At 38.8% G+C, this 20,905-nt stretch overlaps 2 protein-coding genes across 7 annotated transcripts; one reads left to right on the top strand and one right to left on the bottom strand.

Annotated features, from left to right (window-relative positions):
- Nucleotides 1–1,331: 1,331 nt before the first annotated feature.
- Nucleotides 1,332–6,904, bottom strand: LOC103403665 (disease resistance protein RPV1-like). Of its 6 annotated transcripts, none has more exons than XM_070822448.1 (7): nucleotides 6,693–6,904; nucleotides 6,029–6,558; nucleotides 4,824–5,916; nucleotides 4,449–4,733; nucleotides 2,308–4,350; nucleotides 1,711–2,216; nucleotides 1,332–1,591 (listed from the first exon to the last, which is right to left on the bottom strand). In XM_070822448.1, exons 2-6 carry the CDS (start codon nucleotides 6,553–6,555, stop codon nucleotides 1,722–1,724), a joined length of 4,443 nt encoding a protein of 1,480 aa, XP_070678549.1. In that variant the 5' UTR covers nucleotides 6,556–6,558; nucleotides 6,693–6,904; the 3' UTR covers nucleotides 1,332–1,591; nucleotides 1,711–1,721. The 6 variants fall into 6 exon arrangements, with proteins under 6 accessions (XP_070678549.1, XP_070678550.1, XP_028958056.2 ...); XM_070822449.1 differs by having other exon boundaries at nucleotides 6,666–6,776; XM_070822450.1 differs by having other exon boundaries at nucleotides 1,472–1,591; nucleotides 1,694–2,216.
- An 8,822-nt stretch (nucleotides 6,905–15,726) lies between these two features.
- Nucleotides 15,727–18,955, top strand: LOC108173015 (protein HIGH CHLOROPHYLL FLUORESCENCE PHENOTYPE 244, chloroplastic). The gene is made up of 8 exons (XM_017331360.3): nucleotides 15,727–16,026; nucleotides 16,158–16,393; nucleotides 16,621–16,719; nucleotides 17,139–17,333; nucleotides 17,758–17,850; nucleotides 17,955–18,050; nucleotides 18,157–18,297; nucleotides 18,474–18,955. Exons 1-8 carry the CDS (start codon nucleotides 15,864–15,866, stop codon nucleotides 18,648–18,650), a joined length of 1,200 nt encoding a protein of 399 aa, XP_017186849.3. The 5' UTR covers nucleotides 15,727–15,863; the 3' UTR covers nucleotides 18,651–18,955.
- The last annotated feature ends 1,950 nt before the right edge of the window (nucleotides 18,956–20,905 follow it).

Genomic DNA, 20,905 nt, shown 5'->3' with positions numbered 1-20,905 from the left:
TTATATGCTGGAGATAAATATTACAACCAACGGTGGCACTATCAACCACAGAAGCGTAATACATGGTGATCGCTGAAGCTATCAAAGAAGCAATGTGGACTCTGAGGTTGTTAGGAGCCTTAGGTGTGGAACAACACAATTTGGATGTATATTGTGATAGCCAAAGTGCCATTTATTTGGCCAGATATCAGGTACATCATGCTAGGACTAAGCACATTGATGTACAATATCATTTTGTGAAAGAAGTGGTAGCTGAAAGTGAGATTCGTCTCAAAAAGGTTGCTTCAGAAGACAATCCAGTTGACATGTTGACAAATGTGGTTAATGCAGCCAAGTTCGATCATTGTTTGGATTTGGTGCAATTGAAGTATGTTTGATCTTGTGCTATGGTGGTGAAGCAACGAAAGTTGTTAGATGCCTCATTATGGATTTCATTCCAAGGTGGAGATTGTTGGATTTAGCATTAAATTAACATGCCTAAACTAAAACAAGAATCAAAGAAGGATTGAGATATCTTGGATGCAAGATATTTGAATTTATGTTTCCTAGTTTGTTTGGGATTCGGTTTTAGTATAGGATTTGTTTTTCTATATTCTGTGGACTTTGTGTAAACCCATGACATCTATTAGTATAAATAGATGGATGTGGGATAGAGTTTGAGTAGAGAGTTTTGAGAGGCATAAGTTTGTATACTTGATAATACTTTGTGTTTGTGAGTTCCCTTGTATTTGTTGGTAATTAATAAAATTTCCGTTGTTAGAGAGGTACTCCTATATTGGAGGAACTCTGAAATCGTTTGGTGTGTTTGATTATTGCTTGATTGTTTAGGTTTAGTTTACAACAGCTTTTGCTCGACAAACATAATTCAAGAGGTAAAGCAACGATCGTTGGGTAAAATTTTTACGCCAAGAGAAAACCTTGGCATGTAAAATGGGAACCTTTACGCAACAAACACAACCATAAAATACTATTTGTCTAACAAAAGTTGACCCGACCAACAATTCTTCGTCGGGTCAAGTGAGTTTGCTTGATGAAACTTTACATTTGTTGGGAAAGCTGGTCAACATATCTGATTTTCCACCTTCACATAGGAAGTGGGTTGGCCGGAAATTACTCATTGGCCAGAAATGAACATATATAGGCCTCAGTAGCATGTTTGTAAAAATCAGTTGGGAGTATTTAGCATCTTCGTCAAGTTCAAAGCGTTATAGGTCACAAACACGTGATGTGGATTTAAATTAGAGTCATACCATCCTAAATAGAAAGGACAACTGATCATCTCATGAGTTCCACCATTCTAAGTTACGAAAAAATTCCTCGACGAGTGTAAATGAAAAGTAAAAATATCTCACATTGAGTGTAAATGAACATAAGCAAGCATAATTAAAAGGAAAAATATCTCTTTGGTCGCCAGAGAAAGACTCTCTAGCAACAACATTCAGCAAAAAACAGAGCAGCAAACTAGACTTGCCTGCCCCAAAATGCCTACATTTGCTCACTTCGGCTTTCATTAAATCAAACAAAGGCCCTCTAAATTACTTGATGCATGACGTGCGATTCAACAACGTTCTCAATGAAATCAACCTCAGTCCTGAAAATTGCAATAATAAACAGAATACTATATCTCAGAAGCACAAATAAAGAAACAGCATGAAAATTACAAAATAATTCACAGAATTAGATCACCTCTGACCTGTTTAGCTCCCTCACCTGTTTCATTTTTATTTCAATGCAGAATCATTTGGAGCATACATTGGGAAGATCCCACACTTTGTCACCTTAATATTGGAACAATCAACGGCTCCGTCATCAGGACGATCCTCTATTATTGGGTAGAAGTCAAATATGGCCTCGGTAACGCCATTGTAGCTTCCTTGCTTTACATGGTCAAAGCTACTAAACCAGACGAACACGTGAGGCGTATCAAACTTGCAGTCATTGATTTCCCCGTATTCGGCAACCATGCAACTCCGATGATAGATAAAAGGATCACCACAGCCTTTGAAATTGATTTTACACCCAAGACTCAAACTCCCTCCAACATTATAATTCTCGAATGCAACAACAACAGAATAAGCAAAACCCAAAAAACTAGTGTTAAAGAAGTTTGAACCAAGGTTGATTGCTAGTGCAGAATTATCAGCTTCGTTTGGAAACCAACTTGGAATTGTACTTCCCGGACATACAATGCAAACTGGAGATCTAAAAACATATTCCTGTTCATCAATAAATGTGTTAGAGAGCAGAGAACCCGAGTTATTCAATTTAACAACACAGAAAGAGAGAGACAGAGACAGAGAGACGTACATTACTTTCTTCTTCAAATTCAAGATGAAATGCCACTTCAATTTCTTCTTGTGTAAAATACTTTGATAACGCAGTTGCCATTCGCATAATTCTTATCTGCGAATCAGTCAATATATCATGCCAAGCATCCCCTCCCATTCCTATGCAATTTGAAAATGTAAGTTGCTCTTGAAGCCCTTGAGAATGTTTATATTCATCCCAACCTAGTGAAAGTGCAGTCTTTGAGCTCAGCACTTTGTTGAGTGATGTGCATCCATGTGCTTCAAGCCAACGTACCCCTGGGAGCTCTGGTAAAGATTCAAGGCTCCTGCAATTGGTTAACCACAGCGAAATCAGCCGAGAAGCTTCCTTGATGCTTGCAGGTAGGCACTTGATTGCAGTTCCACTCAGATCAAGTTTCTCAAGGGATTTCAAATTACCAATGCGTGCAGGTAGGGTTTTAATTGCGGTTCCACTCAGATCAAGTTTCTCAAGAGATTTCAAATTACCAATTCTTGCAGGTAGGCTTTCAATTGCGGTTCCACTCAGATCAAGTTTCTTAAGAGATTCCAAATTACCAATGCTTGCAGGTAGGCTTTCAATTGCGGTTCCACTCAGATCAAGTTTCTCAAGACATTCCAAATTACCAATGCTTGCAGGTAGGCTTTTAATTGCTGTTCCACTTAGGTCAAGTTTCTCAAGAGATTCCAAATTACCAATGCTTGCAGGTAGGCTTTCAACAGCGGTTCCACTCAGATCAAGTTTCTCAAGAGATTTCAAATTACCAATGCTTGCAGGTAGGCTTTCAATTGCGGTTCCACTCAGATCAAGTTTCTCAAGAGATTTCAGATTACCAATGCTTGCAGGTAAGCTTTTAAACGCGGTTCCACTCAGATCAAGTTTCACAAGAGAATTCAAATTGTCAAAGCTTGCAGGTAAGCTTTCAATTGCGGTTCCACTCAGATCAAGGTTCTCAAGAGATTTCAAACTACCAATACTTGAAGGTAGGCTTTCAATTGCAGTTCCACTCAGATCAAGTTTCTCAAGAGATCTCAAACTACCAATGCTTGCAGGTAGGCTTTTAATTGCGGTTTCACTCAGATCAAGTTTATCCAGACATTTCAAATTACCAATGCTTGCAGGTAGGCTTTCCATTGCGGTTCCACTCAGATAAAATTTCTGAAGATATTGCAATTTACCAATGCTTGCATGTAGGCTTTTAATTGCGGTTCCACTCAAATCAAGGTTCTCAAGAGATTCCAAATTACCAATGCTTGCAGGTAGACTTTCAATTGCGGTTGCACTCAGATCAAGTTTCTTAAGAGATTTCAAATTACCAATGCTTGCAGGTAGCCCTTCAATTGCAGTTCCACTCAGATAAAGTTTCACAAGAGATTTCAAATTACCAATGCTTGCAGGTAGGCTTTTAATTGTGGTTCCACTCAGATCAAGTTTCTCAAGTGATTCCAAATTACCAATACTCGCAGGTAGGCTTTTAACTGCAGTTCCATTAAGATCAAGTTTCTCAAGAGATTCCAAATTACCAATGCTTGCAGGTAGGCTTCTAATTGCAGTTCCACTCAAATCAAGTTTCTCAAGAGATTCTAAGTTACCAATGCTTGCAGGTAGGCTTCTAATTGTGGTTCCACTCAGATCAAGGCTCTTAAGAGACTTTAATTTGCAAATGCTCTCTAGGAGACTCACAAGAATTTTGCAATTAGTCGCATTCCCACTCAAGTCCAATATTGGTATGTTATTGGGAAGCTCCAAGCACCGAATTTTTTCAAAAGACCAAACTGATGAAGGCAATTCCTCTATTGCAGTGCTATCCAAATATAAGTATTCAATACTACTTGGCATCTCCGAAAGATATTTGAGTTTTGTGCAGTCTGTCAGGTTAAGGTAACTAAGCTTGTCGAGACATGGAAAATAAGAAGGAATTTCAACCAGACTTTTACACCCGTAAAGATCTATATGCTCAATGTTTGGACTTTGAGAGAGATCTGGAACTTTAATCAGATGCTCGGACAAACGAAGATCCATCACTTTTAAGTTCTTAAGATTCTGTAACAAATCAATGACAATTGGAAAGAATTAATAACATAGACTGATCAAATAGATCTCTACACCGCATTTATTTAATAAAATAAGCATATACATACCTGGCCCTCATTCCAAAGTTGCTCAACTTGACTGTTGCGCATTTGAAGCTCAACAAGATTTTCCGGACAAAGTTTTGATGGCAAAGATTTGAAAGGGTAACCCTCCCAGCCAAGATAAGTAAGAGAATGGGGAAGAGAAACTTTTACTTTGCAGTACTTGTTACAGCTAGAATTATAAACGTATAGCAATCTTAGATCATACATCTTTTCGAAGTCTGCATGATTCAAGAGTATCCCTGTAATCTTAGACCTGTTAAAGAATATGGCTTGTACCGTTGCACTTCCCTGAGAATCAAGAGCAAAGTATCAATAATGTGAATACAACACAATATACAAAAAAATTTACATGAAATTGAATGCATTTGGAGATCTTACCGTGTTAGTTTTCAAATCCCGATTGACATCCTCATCAAAGAATAATCTATTGCATTTTATAGGCTCTTCAATACATTGTTCGTGAACAATTGCCCTACCCATTTCTTGTAGCAAGTTATGCATCTCCAAGCAGTTATTTGTTGAAATTGATATGAGAGACTTATCACTCAGAACTTCGATTCCTGCTGCACGAAAACCACATATATCTAGCATTTCTTTTACAATGTCCACATCTTTCCCTTGATAGAAACATGCTATATCAAGAAATATCTCCTTCTCAATTTCTTTTAATCCATCATAACTTGATCTGAACACTTTCCAGATCTTTTCTCTTGGAAATTCTTTCCATTCATCCAGCCAATCTTCTTTGCTCTCACAGTGAAGGAATGAGGAACCCAAAATTTGAAGAGCTAACGGAATGCCCCCACAATAATCAACCACAACTTTTGACAACTCTGTACAATCGACTCTAGAAATGTTATTTCCGAAAGCACACAAACGAAAGAGTTGAAGAGCTTCATCAGAATTTAATTCCTGAACCTTGCATATCTTATTATGATCAACAAGTTTCTGAAGTAGGCTCTTATCTCTAGTTGTTATAATGATTCTACTTCCAGGGCCAAATAGAGTAGGATCTCCGGCTAGAAAATTTAATTGGTTTGAATCATTTATATCATCAAGAACAATGAGGACCTTCGTACCTCCCATTCTCTTCCTAACACGATATGATCCTATAGTCAGAGTGCCAATATTTACATCTTTTTCCTTTAATATCTCACTAACAAGTGTGTTTCGCAAGCGATCCAGTCCACCTGTTTGTTCAGATATCTCCCTGACATTTTTAAGAAAACATGAAGCTTCGAATTTAGAAGAGAATCGGTGAAACACAGCATCAGCAAGGGTGGTCTTGCCAATCCCACCCATGCCCCAAATACCTACAGCGTATACATCAAGGGAATCAATGCATAATGTTGACTCAACTTGGTCAATGCGTTTTTCCATTCCAACCAGGCCCTTTAAATTGCTTGACGATTTTTGATTCAATTTGCCCCAAATTTCGTCGACAACTTTCTTAACTAAATCGGCCTCCGTCCTGGCAATTATATGACGTACAAGTAATAGTTAGTAATAGGTATTCCTTAACTACTCCTGTATGCATTAAATGTTCAAAAGTAGGAATCACAAGAAGTTATAGAATTAGTTACCCAGTTTTGTTTGAATAATCGAAGCCAGATAGATTAGCTACTGTCACCAAAGCAGCCCTCCACTTGTGCACCTTGTCGATACTGTCCTTGAAACGGATTTCAAGTTGAGCAAATGCATCTGCATAAGTCCCCTGTTGTTTTCGTACATCTGATGGACTGATGTCGTAAAAAATAGGTATGACCATCTGATCAACTGTCTCCCTGCAGTTTAGTATGTGCGCAAGTTCATCCAAGCACCAGGTGGAAGATGCATAGTTTTGTGAGAAAATGACTAACGAAAGCGTAGATTTCTCGATGGCTTCTAGAAGGGCAGGTGCAATTTCACTCCCTCTCACAAGTCTGTAATCTATGTAGGTTTCAATTTTCTTCTGGAGTAAGGCACCGTGAAGATGGCTAGTAAAAGTATTGCGGGTGTCCTCGCCTCTGAAACTAATAAACACATCATACTTTTCTCGAGAAGGGTGGACATCAGCACCACCACCAGGTCCACCGCCGCCACCAGCAGAAGCAGGAGCAGCTATATCCATAACCTGTACAAACCCACAAGTCAAAACATATATATGCATATGGGTTACGTGGCTTGCTCATAAATAAACGATCTTAGAGATGCAAGAGATCGGGATTATGCGTAGTTAACTAATGAGTTGGAGTCTGGAGGCAGTACCGCCTATGGTGTTTCTGATACAGAATTCTCCAAGGGAAACTCGGTGGGATTACCGGCAGAGAAAGATCAACAAACAAGTTTCAGAGACATAAAAATATGTACGAAAACTTGCAGACGTTGAAACATTGAATGCGGTCAAACTCGCGTGCTCCATGGCGTTAAATCAGAATACAGGTGTCGAAACGAGGATGCAGGCTGACGGTGGGCGTTGGAAAAATGGGCACAGCAGAGCAGACCCTTGTCCATGTGGGGTTCCAAGAAAAAAATAAGGGTGGAACAAGTCATGAATGATAGGCGCAAGTGGCCCTACCACAATAGTTAAGAGAAGGAAACAGATCCGTGGATCTTAGGAATTCTCACATTTTAGCCGTTCATCGTATATTTTGTTGTAAAAAATTATTTAACTTTTATTATTTAAAATTAAACACAAATAGTACTTGACGAAAGTTGACCACTCTTCTCCATTGCTCTCTCATCCATAGGAGTACAGATCAATTGTAGGAGGATTACAATATCTTACTTGGTCTCGACCTGATCTCTCCTTTGCTGTCAACTTGGTCTGTCAGTTTATGCATCAACCCCGACAGTCTCACTTGCAGGTAGTTAAAAGAATATTGAGATACTTGAAGGGCACTCTTGATTTGGGACTATGGTTTCCAAAAACATCATCTTAACTCACTATAAATGCCTTTTCAGATGCTGATTGGGTAAGGTGTGCCTTGGACCGACGATCAACCGGAGGTTTTTGCATATTTCTTGGAAACTCTCTTATTAGTTGGAGTGCTAAAAACCAACCAACAGTGGCTCGAACATCCACTGAAGTTGAGTATCAGTCTCTTGCTAACACAGCTGCTGAGCTTTCATGGCTATGTAAATTGCTTCTTGATGTTGATCTATCTCTTCCATATCCTCCAAAATTGTGGTGTGATAACATTTCTGCGATTTCCTTATCCAAAAAATCCTTTATTTCATGCAAGGACTAAACATGTGGAGATTGACTATCATTTTATCAGGGAAAAGGTTCTCTCTAAAGTTGTAACTGTTCAGTTTGTATGTTCACATGATCAAATTGCAGATATCTGTACTAAATATCTGTCCAAGTCTCGTTTTCTGTTGCTTAGAGACAAACTATCACTTCGGTTGCCCAAGTTCAACTTGAGGGGGCATATTAAGGATAGTTGTTTATCTTGATTTGTTGTAATTAGTCATTGGATAGTTAGTGATTTCTGTTGTAATTAGTCATTGGACAGTTAGTTTGTTATTGGATAGTTATAGGTTAGTTTTGATGAGCTGTCAAATATAGCTCTCTGTATAAATATCAAATGTACTCTAATTATTCAATTCAATGAGAATACTTTTCTAATAGTTGGTGTGCGTATGTAGAAATCAGAACCTCTCCAGGGAGTACAAAATTAAAAACTAGGAGAGACAAGGAGTAGTCACTTTCACATACTTAAAAAAATCAATTTCATAATTGATAATTCTACTTTAATCTTTTCTTTTAAATATATACTTAATTAAAAGAAAATTTTGTCCATAGCAAATTTGTCCAAAGCATCTTTTTATAAAATACTAGCTATCATGTATGTGCTCATGCGCATGCAGAAGGTATTTTTTGAATCACAGTATGTTACGCGTGACTTACACGTTTTAAATGTATTTATATGCGTAAATTGGCAAAAGAAAAGTTAAATATTTGAAATAAATGAATAATCTTAGATCATGCTAGAAGAAACCCCTCATAAATCAATTAAAGCAGCTGAATCCACATAATAAAATCGGTCTCTATTGAATTTGTTGATGCACAAAATCCGAAGGACTTTGGTACAACAGAAATCCGGCCGTGAATCACATAAATGCACAAGAACACAAAGATATATCGTGGTTCACCCCAATGTTTGGGCTACGTCCACACTGATTTTGATTATGTATGTATGTATGGATTACAATAGATCGGCAAGAGAGCTCTCTGTGGATGCAGCCCTTGCCATTTTGCTCTCTGTTTGGCTGAGAGGGTATTGCCCTCTATATTGTGAAGGATGTGAGATTAGAGTCTCTGGATCTCTTAGTGAAGGTGAGACCTAATGTCAGTCTCACTCATAAGGGTGAGGGAGAGTCCCTTTTATAGAATAAGGGCTCTCTCCCCTTTTACATTTGTCATGGGCTTAGGGATGAGGCCCAAAGACGAGGCCCAATATATGGTACCAACAGGAGTCCCCCAAGTCTTTAGTCAAGAAAGTCTTTTGGCTGGAGACTTCAAATCCAATCCATGTACGGGCAGAAGTGGCTAGATGTCTTGAACCAGTACTCAACACAAGGCAATGCTTAACATAAAGCAACACTCGGCTAGAGGTATCACACGTTACGAGACTGCTCGGCTGGAGGCGATACTCGTTGCGAGGCTGCTCGGCTAGAGGCTATGCTCGCAGTGAGGCGGTTGCTCGGCTAGAGGCGATGCTCGTTGCGAGGCTGCTCGGCTAGAGGCTATGCTCGCTGCAAGGCGACTCGGCTCATGGTATTCCTCATTGCACGTATCTACTTTATGTCGACATGCACTCAGTATGAGTTGATTCTCGACATGACTCGGGTCTTCTTGTGGGGTTCGCATATTGGGTTCTTTTAATCAGCAACAATGTTGATCAGTGAATCTAGTTGCTCAATAATTCCTGACAATAAATGACAGTATAAGTATGACTGTATAATGAATAAATCAAATTGTCAAAGTTTGTCAAGGCAAAATATTGTACTATGTGCCTTGTATAAATAAATAATGTATTCAATCGTGTGGTAAATCACATGTTGTATAAGTGACATAGTTTAATGGCAGTCACAATATTCTAGGCCAATAAATAAATATATGTCACTGGGTAATAAATAATATATATATATATATATATATATATATATTATATTTTCATTCAAGTTGTTGATATCCAATTTGGTCAGATGAGGTGATAAAATAATTATATAATGTAAATGGTGTAGTGGGTGCACAGACTTTGTCACGTTTTATGGTAGTGGTCATAAAGTGATCAAAGGAATGATAACCGTTACAAACAATAATAATAATAAAATAGTAACAGTAAGAGTCTAAGGCCATGTGACCCGACATAATGAGCACATAAAAGTAATCATGTAACTTTATTATAATGACAATGGGGATGCACTATATATACACAGATCATAAAAACAGATAACATATTGCTAATTGTAAAGCAAAAGCTGTAAAGTAAACGCAGATATAAACGTTGTAAAGCAAATGCATGATGTGATTTCCTGTTAAAGATTTTACACACAGATGTAAAGCAAAATGATCTTATCAAAATAATGATAAATTAAAAATAATAAAGAAAAAAAAATCTTATCTTGCTGTTCCCGTGACTTTTTCAGTAAATGGGGGGGGGGGGACATGCATTTTCCTTCATGATGAAAGTTTTATCTTTTTCAGAAGTTGGTGGTCGACACCCTGCGCTGTCATGCTCATGTCGCACATTGCACTAAAGTATGTATATTCTCTGATAACCCACTCATCCATCGTGCCAAGCTTGTGAACATCTATGTAGCATTGACATAGTTCCTTTGCGTCTACTTTTATTCCTGTCACTTCTCCTTTCTCCTCTTCTTCTTTTTTGACGAAATTACGGTCTGCTCCCAGTCTCCGACTTGCTTTTGCAATGTCACCCTCGTGCTCTCGCAGAGGGAAGCTCATGGCTCACAATGTTCTGCACAAAAATTCGGTTAGGCTTGAAGGTAATCACAAGATAGCTTATAATGTTCTGCACAAAAATCCAGTTAGGCTTGAAGGCAATCACAAGACAGCGACTCGGTGAGTATGCAGGCTAGCCGATGATCTTGGGCGTTGAGTGAATGACTACTGTCCAATCCACCAAGATGACGACAGGAGAAAATCGAGCACGCGTGTAATAAGATAGAGACGGCGGCTGTGCAACTGAGAATCTGGAAGGTTCCGTCGAATCGGAGCGCCGTATGCGGTGTCCCCATCAACTTCTCACAGCAGGATTTATGTGACCACCGGAACCCAGATCATAGGTGGTGGAGATGGGGCCACGGCCACGGCCAGAAGAAGCCTCAAGGGAAGCGGAGGCAGAAGGAGAAGGCTCAGAGAGCCTACAATCGGTGGAGGCTTTTGGGGCTAAAACCACAGGGGAATCTCCAAGCTTCATGCCCAGAAAATCACGGAAGATGGTGTGCCTCCTAAAAAAATATCGATCTTCGAAAGACAAATCCAACGACTTGTCGTCAGTAGAAGCGTTGTCGCCCATAAGGCGGTCCAGTCGCTCTGCAACAGAAGGTAGGACTCTAAGCACGAACTGCTTCTCCATCACTCAATAACATCAACAGTGAGGAGCAGGACGATGATTCTTTCAATGAACCTATGACGCTTTGCTGCATCATGGACAACACGACGGCGGTAAGAGAAGTTATTAAACAGTGCCCTGAGCTCTTTCAACTTGGACTTGGCAATTGCGAGATCCTGAAGGGCCCTAAGAGCCTGTGATCTACGGATCAGATAAGCTCTGAAAGTCATCTGTATCATCATTGTTGCATCTTGAGGAGACAACTCCTTCCTCTTGCCATTCGCATTTCCGCTGGCAGTGACGGGGACAAATTAGAATATTGGTGTGGTGTTTGGTTGAAAAGATAGAGAAGCCTTGTCCGGGAATAAGGAGTATGAGGCCTTTAGGGTTTTGGTTGACAGTCGAACAGAGAGTGAGGGTTTTATGGAAAAGCCCAAAGATGGAGGTTTTGGGTTCTTGGGTTGTGCAGATTCACGGTGGTGAGATGAAAAAAAACGAAAGAGAACCGACATAGCGTTTCGTGTCGTTTTCCACAGACAGCGCCAAATGTTGATGCACAAAATCCGGAGGACTTTGGTACAACAGAAATCCGGCCGTGAATTACACAAACGCACAAGAACACAAAGATATATCGTGGTTCACCCCAATGTTTGGGCTACGTCCACACTGATGTTGATTATGTATGTATGTATGGATTACAATAGATCGGCAAGGGAGCTCTCTGTGGATGTAGCCCTTGCCATTTTGCTCTCTGTTTGGCTGAGAGGGTATTGCCCTCTATATTGTGAGGGATGTGAGATAAGAGTCTCTGGATCTCTTAGTGAAGGTGAGACCTAATGTCAGTCTCACTCATGAGGGTGAGAGAGAGTCCCTTTTATAGAATAAGGGCTCCCTCCCCTTTTACATTGGTCATGGGCTTAAGGATGAGGCCCAAAGACGAGGCCCAATATATGGTACCAACATAATTTATATTAAGAATAGAGAAAATAATATTTAATAAACAACTGATTGAATCACATTATTGCTAGCGCATTGTGAGGCTAAACCCACCCCACCCCCCTCCCCCGGGCGCTTAATGTAGATAATATTGTTTGTTAAAAAAAAACAAAAAACAAATAAACAACTAATTGAATCACATTATTGGTAACCCATTGTGAGGTTAAGCCCACCCCCTCCCCTTAATGTAGATAATATCGTTTGTTCAAAAAAAAAAAAACAATCATTTGACAACTAATTTAATCACATTATTATCCGCGTGCGAAATACTTTTTTTATAACCGGCATTACAGCCTTTTAAGATGTTTTGAACATGTTTAAAAATAGAGAAAATAATATTTAATGAACAACTAATTAAATCATATTATTGCTAGCCTATTGTAAGGTACTAATTATTTGAAAGAAAAAAAAAATTACTGTTAAAATGATGAAAATACCCCTACCACTTTTGATGCATTATTTTGTATTGCTTTTGAACATTTTTGTTTTGGGGGCATTTTTGTCCACTTATTTTTTGTGAAGCTTGTGGCCCCAAAAACAGTATTCACTTTAAGCTTGGCTTTATATATAGAGATACACACAGACGAACGACGACTATCCAAGAAAAATCATTGACATCATAATTATGATGTATACATCTAATCGTTGACATGTGTTCTTTCACATAATTCTAGTTAATTTTCATACTAAATGTTACTTTTTCAATTTTTAAAAATATTAACCAAGATTAAATGAAATGACATGTGTCAATTAATTAGGTGTATGGTAAACATACACTATAGTTTATGGTGGTGAGCAAAAATACTTACATTCTTAGGAGCACATCTATATTCAACTGTTAAATTTAATAATGTGCATCATACATTGATGTATCTTTAAAGTAAGCCAATATTCAACATAGTGAATATGCAATAATTAAATTCAAGAGAAATAGTAAAAAAGGGCCCACTTTCTTAATTTTTAGACTAAAATAGGATTTTTCGAGATATGCACGCAACATGCACAACAATACGATAGAAATAGAATTTTTCTAAAACTGGAAATGACCTAATTGCCTGTATATAAACAACAAAAGCACCATTTTACTCCCAACAAAAAGCTTTCCCTCTTCCAACAAACCCTAGCCGTCACCCACTTCGTAGCCGGCCTCTGGCTATGGCTAGGGGTCGGTGGCAGCCTCTCCCCTCCCTTTCCTAGCTCTTCCTCCCTTCCTTCCCCCCTCTTCCCCTTCTCAACCATCCTAATCCCCTCGCCATTCTCGTTTCTTCCCACCACCTCACTCCGACCCCTCATTCTCGACCTTTCACTTCCTCATCTCCCCTCCATTGCTTCTCTCCCACCATTTTGGGTGCAGATATACATGGATTTATGCCCTATATCCCGACCCGAGCCTTGCTTGTTCAAGATTTTCTTTGATTGGCGCTCGTTTCCTTGTGTGGGGTTTATATATGTGCTGCAGGGGATCCCCCATCTTCAACTCGGTTTCCATGGTGATGTCTCCCTCCTCGATGGCTTCAGTGCTCTCCGCTCTGGAGGTTTGGCTTGGTCTGGGAGCTTGGCGCGTTCGTCTCGTTGGGGCTCGGCTCAGCTTGAGCATCTTAGTGCGGCTCGGCTCGTTGCGACTTGTTTTGTTGCAACTCGGCTCGGCTCAGCTTGAGCGTGGACGCGGGCGTCCCACTGTTTAGATTTTGTAGGTGATCTAGGCATGAGTGCTTTGGTCCCCCTGCTTTTGAGTTGTTCATCGGATCTTTCTCGGTGTAGTTTAGTTCATGTCGCCCTTGTGCACTACGGTGACGCTGGTGTTTTGGCTAATTTGGTCTTCACCTTTGTGCGTTGTTATTGTGAGTCTCATCTGCTAACGATGACTTTGTTGTGGTCTCGCACTTTTGCAATGATTTTTTGTGGCCTCGCTATTCGGCGATGACCGTTGTGTCTATCGGTATATCTCTGTTGTTGTTATCGTTTATTGTGACACATCTATACTAGTAGTTTTGTGCGCTTGGCGACTGTGTGATTGAGCTTGTGGGTGTCTACTAGGGTTTTAATGTTATTTGTCTACTTTGTGCAAATTCATTCCGGATCAATTTATTGATAATTGGAATTATGTACCCAATGACACTTTGTATTTACTTGGTGTTGATTAATGAAATCCTATGCTATCGTTTTTGGTCCAAAAAAAAAAAGTTATTTCCTCCGACACAATCAGCATTCTCTCTCTCCAAAAATCTCTATTGCCCAATTCCCAACTCGAAGAATCCTAAACCAATCTCTCTCGTCCAATTTCTCCGCATCTTCCTCTTCACCGTTTCTCCAACGTTGCGACCGCCACGTTCCTTACCTCTCACTGGTTCATCTCTCCTCGTCTTCCACCTCCCTCTTCTTAAATGAGATTCTAGGTCGCCACCCTCCGCCCCACCGTTTGTGGCTCGGGATTAAAGCAGATTCGCAGCTTCGCCTTTTTATTTGCTCAAATTTAGACCTAGTTTGGGAGTGAGGTGCTTAAAAAAAAGCACCCATGAAAAAAAGCTGTGAAGGTTTTAGGTGTTTGGTAAACTGAAAAAATGGCTTATTTTAGAAGCTGCTGTGAGAATAAGCTGAAATCAAAGGAAAAAGCTGAAGCTGCTATTTGTAGCTTTGGAAAACTGGCTTTTTTTCAAAGCACACGGAGCTACAATGCTTCTTTAATGAAAAGACCCACTATCAGACTGCTTTTTTTTTCCAAAAGCACTTTTACAAAAAAGTTTACCAAACACTTAGCTGATTTATTTTACAGCCGCTTATTCTCACAGCACAGCCGCTTATTCTCACAGCAGATTTTTTTCAAAGCACAGCAATACCAAACCAGCCCTTAATCAATGGCTGAATTTCTTAAAGTTTATATTGCTTTTTCTTTTTTTCTTCCATTAATTTGTTTTTTAATGGACTATTTTGCTGCTTGACATTTTTCGTTCCCAAATCTACATTTTTGTTCTTTTTTTTTTTGGTATTTTTTCAATTCTTTATGTTTTCGCAGCGAGAGTGAATATGAATTTCAACAACGTTAAGGTTCCGAAAGTTCCCAGTTGTGGTGCAGTTCATTAATTTGAATTTGGTACCAAATATGATTGGGTTCAAATATTTCAAAGATTTGGAAATTGCAGTTTGAATGGGCATGAAAGAATCCAACTAAATCAAAGGAAATTGTTTCGCGAACGAGTTCGCTTTCTTCATATTTGAAAGGTCTATCTCTGAATCAAAGAAAAAAACCTTTGAAAAAATGACGTGAGTTTTTACAATTTATATGTGGGTATTTTCGTTATTTATCTTTTGTGCATAGAATGCATGACTAGTTTGTCCTATTTGAGTCCAAAGATTAAGAAAATGAGTGATTTTTTGCTATTTCCCTAAATTCAATGATCATATTGCCACTATTTCTTTTTCCTTAACAAACGATATTATATATAGTAAAGAAGAAGGAATAGGCTTACCCTCACAATGTACTAATAATAATTTGAATCAAATTCGCTACTTATAAAATAATATATACTGCTTGTGTTACGGCACAATAAAAAAAATTTCCAAAAAGAGAAGGAGCAAAATTAACGATGCATAGCATTTGAATTTGATCAAATCAACCCAACTCTCACATAGACACTCGTTGTCTCGACTAGTTGGGCTTCATTTAGAAGTCGGCCCAAAATGACATTGAATATTGCCAGGGTCGGGTCGGATGACGGAATGAGATGTGACAAGTGGCAGAAAATCCTAATCCACTTTGGAAGGACGTGGCAACACTGAGCTCCGTCGTTCCATGTCTCTCTATCTGTAAAATGGAAGAGTCTGTCCAGTCAGTGACAGACAAAGGGAAAGCTTGAAAATGGCAATGGCTTGGAGGCTTCCTACCCAGCTGCCAACACCCGGAAACCTCCATCACTACGACTCCAAAACGCTGTCGTTCCCAGCCTCACTCTCATGGTGCCGGACTTTAGCTCCGGACCATCTCCTTCCTTCGTCATCTTCTTCCACCTCCACCGCCACTGGTTCGTCTCCTTCTCGCTTCAACTGGAAAGCTTTACTTTTTCCACTTTATTTCACAAATTTGAAAAGCACCCATTATTTATTTTCAAATTTGAAAAGAACCCATTTTTTAATTGTTGATTTATGTGTGCAGGGACCAATACGCGGCGTTTCATGAAATGTACGGCCAGGGCGGGAGCTGGGGCTGTGAATCTTGCTCCGGGGACACCCGTCAGACCCACCAGCATACTAGTGGTCGGCGCCACCGGGACTCTGGGGAGGCAGATTGTGAGGAGAGCACTTGATGAAGGCTATGATGTTAGGTGCTTGGTTAGGCCGAGACCAGCCCCTGCTGATTTCCTCAGAGATTGGGGTGCTACCGTTGTGAATGTAATTCCAATTCACCAACTCTTATAATCTTATATAAATCTCGAAATTTTCACTATGATTCAGTAATTCTTATATGTAAATTGGCTTAATCCTACTTGGGTTCTTGTTATTTATATAGTAAGTATTTAGAAGTTGGAGACATTTTGTTTTTTGTTTTCTTTTTATTGTTTTTTTTGTTTTTTTGAAATTTCAAGTGGTTTGATGAATGAATGTGTTGTGGTGAGCAGGCAGACCTTAGCAAACCAGAGACCATACCTGCTACATTGGTAGGGATTCACACAATCATCGATTGTGCGACGGGCCGTCCCGAAGAGCCCATAAAAAAGGTGAGTTTCTGTACATTAATAGTTTTTGTAATCAGCCTAGAAATTAATTCCCATGTGTGGATCATCTTTTGAAGCTATCACTGGTTCGGTTCATTCATTGCATATGTAGTTCAAAGAATATCATCGTCTACCTTTCCTTTCCTAATTGCATTACAGTATTGTGGCATTGTCAAAAAGGAAGCTTTTTGTGTATTTATGTTATTCCTTGTTCAACAAAGAAACTCAAAGAAATTAGAAAAGGTCTGTGTTCAACCTTTAAATAAATGCTCCGGCTGAATTTAGAGAGTTGTTAAGAGATTCGTGTATCCATCTTCAGGTCTTCAGAGATCATGAAGTTATTTTATATGTTGCAGTAAACATACCAGACTTACTTCTGTGTCCCTCTCTTTTGGACTTATCTACCCATTTGTTCTATTTAGGTAGATTGGGAGGGAAAAGTTGCTCTTATACAATGTGCAAAAGCAATGGGGATCCAAAAATTTGTATTCTATTCCATCCACAACTGTGACCAGCATCCCGAAGTTCCACTTATGGAGATCAAGTATTGCACTGAAAAGTTTCTCCAAGATTCAGGCATAAATCACATCATAATTCGTTTATGTGGATTCATGCAAGTAAGTTTCACTTAAACTTCCTCTTTTATTATCTTGTTACTGGCGTATCCAAATTTTTGCTTTCCCTGACAGCTTGATGTTTCAAATTAATTTCCGTATCTTCTTAATGTTCTCGTTCTCATGTAGCACTCGTCCAACCCCTATCATTTCTTTATCAGAAAGACCAATTAAACTGGATAGATTTATAAAAAGTAGCATGTATAAATATCATTCACTTGACAAAAACAGGCATGCAACCAAGCACACACCCTGAAAAGGTTATATGCATATACCTGGAGAATTGTTTATAGCTCAGAAGGGAATCTTTCCAAAGACGTGATTTCATACAACAATCAATATTTATGTATGCTAGTTATCCTTGCCTCGTTAATGTAGTACTAACTACTAAGTGAAAATGCTTATCTTTTCGTTTTTACTTTCTCAGGGGATTATTGGACAGTATGCAGTGCCTATATTAGAAGAGAAATCGGTATGGGGAACAGACGCCCCCACAAGGATTGCTTACATGGACACCCAGGTTAACTATGCATTGACCATTTACCTGGTTAATCTAAGGATTACCATTTTTTTTCTTCATGTCATCATGGTATCTGAACACTTTTTTTTTTGTGTGTGTATTAGGATGTAGCTCGCCTGACCTTTATAGCTTTAAGAAATGAGAAAGTCAATGGGAAGCTTCTCACATTTGCTGGCCCTCGTGCATGGACAACCCAAGAGGTGAATGAGAATAGTTTACCACCAGAAGCCCATCATTGTTCTTAAATCCTCTCGCTGTGCCTCACCCCCATTGTCACGTTCTTGTGAACATGCCTTTTTCTTGTAGGTAATAACGTTGTGCGAAAGGTTTGCGGGGCAAGAGGCAAATATAACTACTGTCCCAGTTTCTGTCCTGAGAGTAACCCGTCAGCTAACTAGGCTGTTTGAGTGGACAAATGATGTTGCTGATAGATTGGCATTTTCAGAGGTAAGTTCTTAATATGGTTTTGACAGTCATTTACGTAAAACAAGTTATTATATTTTTGAAATATTGTAATTTGCATTGTAATTGTTGTTTTACAACATTTGCATTCTGAAAAGAAGTTCTTATACACTGTTTGTTCTAACGGAGAGGGCTAATGCCCTGTGTTTTGGCATTTGTAGGTTCTTTCAAGCGATACTGTTTTCTCTGTTCCAATGAGCGAAACATATGGTCTTCTTGGGGTTGACGGAAAAGATATAGTTACACTGGAGAAATATTTGCAGGACTACTTTACCAACATATTGAAGAAATTGAAAGATATCAAAGCACAATCAAAGCAATCTGATATTTACTTCTGATCCAAAGAGTATTGTATAATTGTAAATGAAGTGATGTATGTATCGACAAGTCCGATGATACCGATTAACTCATGCAGAGGTATTACGCTTCAATTGGGTACTCGTAGTTTTCTATAGCATCTCCCTGGCAAAATTTTGGAGCAATGCTTTCAAATTTCTGTGTTCATAAGATCTGTTGCCTACTTTTTATGAGCATCAATTTCTGTTGATAACTTGATACTATCCCGTGAAAAATTGCAGTGATATTCAAGATGTCAACTTTTCTTCTTGGCCAAGTTAAATACAAATGGCACTACTTGCGCTGCTGTTATTGCCTCCTATTTATGTTCATAGATTGCAACTTTCAAGCCCCAATGAAATATATGCAAGGCCCGATTTTTTCTTTTGTTTTTGATAAATATCACACAATGGCCCAAGGACCACGCCCAAGATTTTATGGGTTCCAACTGAAGCTGCAACAGTTGAAAATTGACCTTTGTGTGGAATTCAACTCACACATCCTTCGGTGCTTTTTTCCTTTCCCTCCCAAATATGCTAAGGGAAATGATTTTCGCATTCTATTTTTCTCATCTAACACTTTGCTCTCCTTTTCTAGTCTTTAGATTGAACAAAAGCATGATCAAGAGACAAAAATAAAGAGAAGAGTCCATAAGAAGAAAACAGGATTGCGGAAATTATTTTCCATATGCAAGTAGTTATTTTGGCTGCAAGTGTTTGGGATATTGTGAATTGGAGAAAAAGTAACCAAAAGTGAAATAATGGCAAAATTTGAGGGACCTGAGAAAAGTCCCTGGTGAAGATTTGAGCCTAGGGTTGACTGTTTTACTGATTTTTGCCCTACTACTTCTATCTCTATCAAATTATCAGATGATAGGAGGGTGTGAAGGTAGGCTAAAAGTGGTAATTTAGGTGATGGTTGAGGAATCTGATCTCTACCCTCCATCCTCCCTATTCTGCATTAACGCTAAAAGTTATTATTACTAGGGGGGGCAATCTAAATCATCCTTGTATTATCAAAGTTACTTTTCATAGGAGGGGATTTGTATTTGCCTCCTCTGTTTGTCTAGTTGGTTGGTCAAATAAGTTGCCTTTTGTTACATGCAACACGTGTTTTTTCCCAACCTAGTTGCCCCTACCCTAGTACTCACAACATTTAATTTTAAAGACAAAGATCATTTCGTTTGGGGCAAAAAAGATTTTTAGTTCAAATTTTATGAACAACAATGATTCAAAATTAAAACAAATAAGGTTTTAGTTTTAAGCCCTCAAAAATAAGGAAGATGAAGATCTTATTATACTATATTATGAATAACTATTTGCAATGTGTTTGTAGTTGAAGTTGTTAAAAGCAATAAATCATGCACTAATTCAATTCCTCCCTCCCTCGGTATGGCTTGTATAAAAAACAGGAAATCCTTATAGTTTTTTTCTCAACATCCCATCTCATACATAGCAAACAATGGTTGAAACAATGTTCCATATAAGTATAACTTCATTTCAAAGTGCGTGTAGCTTAAGTTGTTAAGAACATTTACATACGTTACCAAAGTTATGTGTTCAAATCCTCGTCCTTCAATATTCCTTGTTAAAAAAAAAAAGAATATCTTTTAGTCATTATCTCAAAATCCCATTTCATAGATGAACATACAATGATTGAAACAGTGCTGCCTGCATGGTATACAGCTCCCTTCTCTCTAGTTGCTGCAAAACAATCTTCAAATTCTGTAAGTTTTTGGAGCTGGCAGAAGTGGGTTTCTATCATGTAGGTGCCACTGGGAGACAATTCATTAGTATAAATATATGGATCGAGAAAAAAGATGATTAGGGTTTTTTCTTGTGCGAAGTGGATAGCAAATTGGTGGAATATCCGAATATGTCATGTGTAAGAGCTATAGGGTTTTAGCTGGCTTGGAGGGACCAATCATAAATCCATCAAAGCACCCAACTTTGAAAGGCTACCATCACCTCATCACCCACCATCATTTCCTCAATGGTCCAAAAGACAAAATGTACCTGTGTCAGTGCACTGTGGAATTTAATTTTTCTTTCCCATATGTGAGAAAGCTAATGGTGTTTGAATAATTTTCTAATAATTTTTTCTGCTTCTGGGGTTTTGTTTTCTAACTGGTGTTGTTTCATCTTCTTTTTTGCTTTGCATTGCATGTGACCGTGCGTGCTCGTGTCCTTTTGAGTTTTTTATTTTTTATTTTTTGAGTTTTTCATCTCAGCCTATCTACCGGTCAAAGGAACTAAAG

This window comes from Malus domestica, chromosome 05 (assembly GCF_042453785.1).
Source record: "Malus domestica chromosome 05, GDT2T_hap1".
NCBI lineage: Eukaryota > Viridiplantae > Streptophyta > Magnoliopsida > Rosales > Rosaceae > Malus > Malus domestica.
This window is presented reverse-complemented; position numbering and strand designations above follow the sequence as displayed.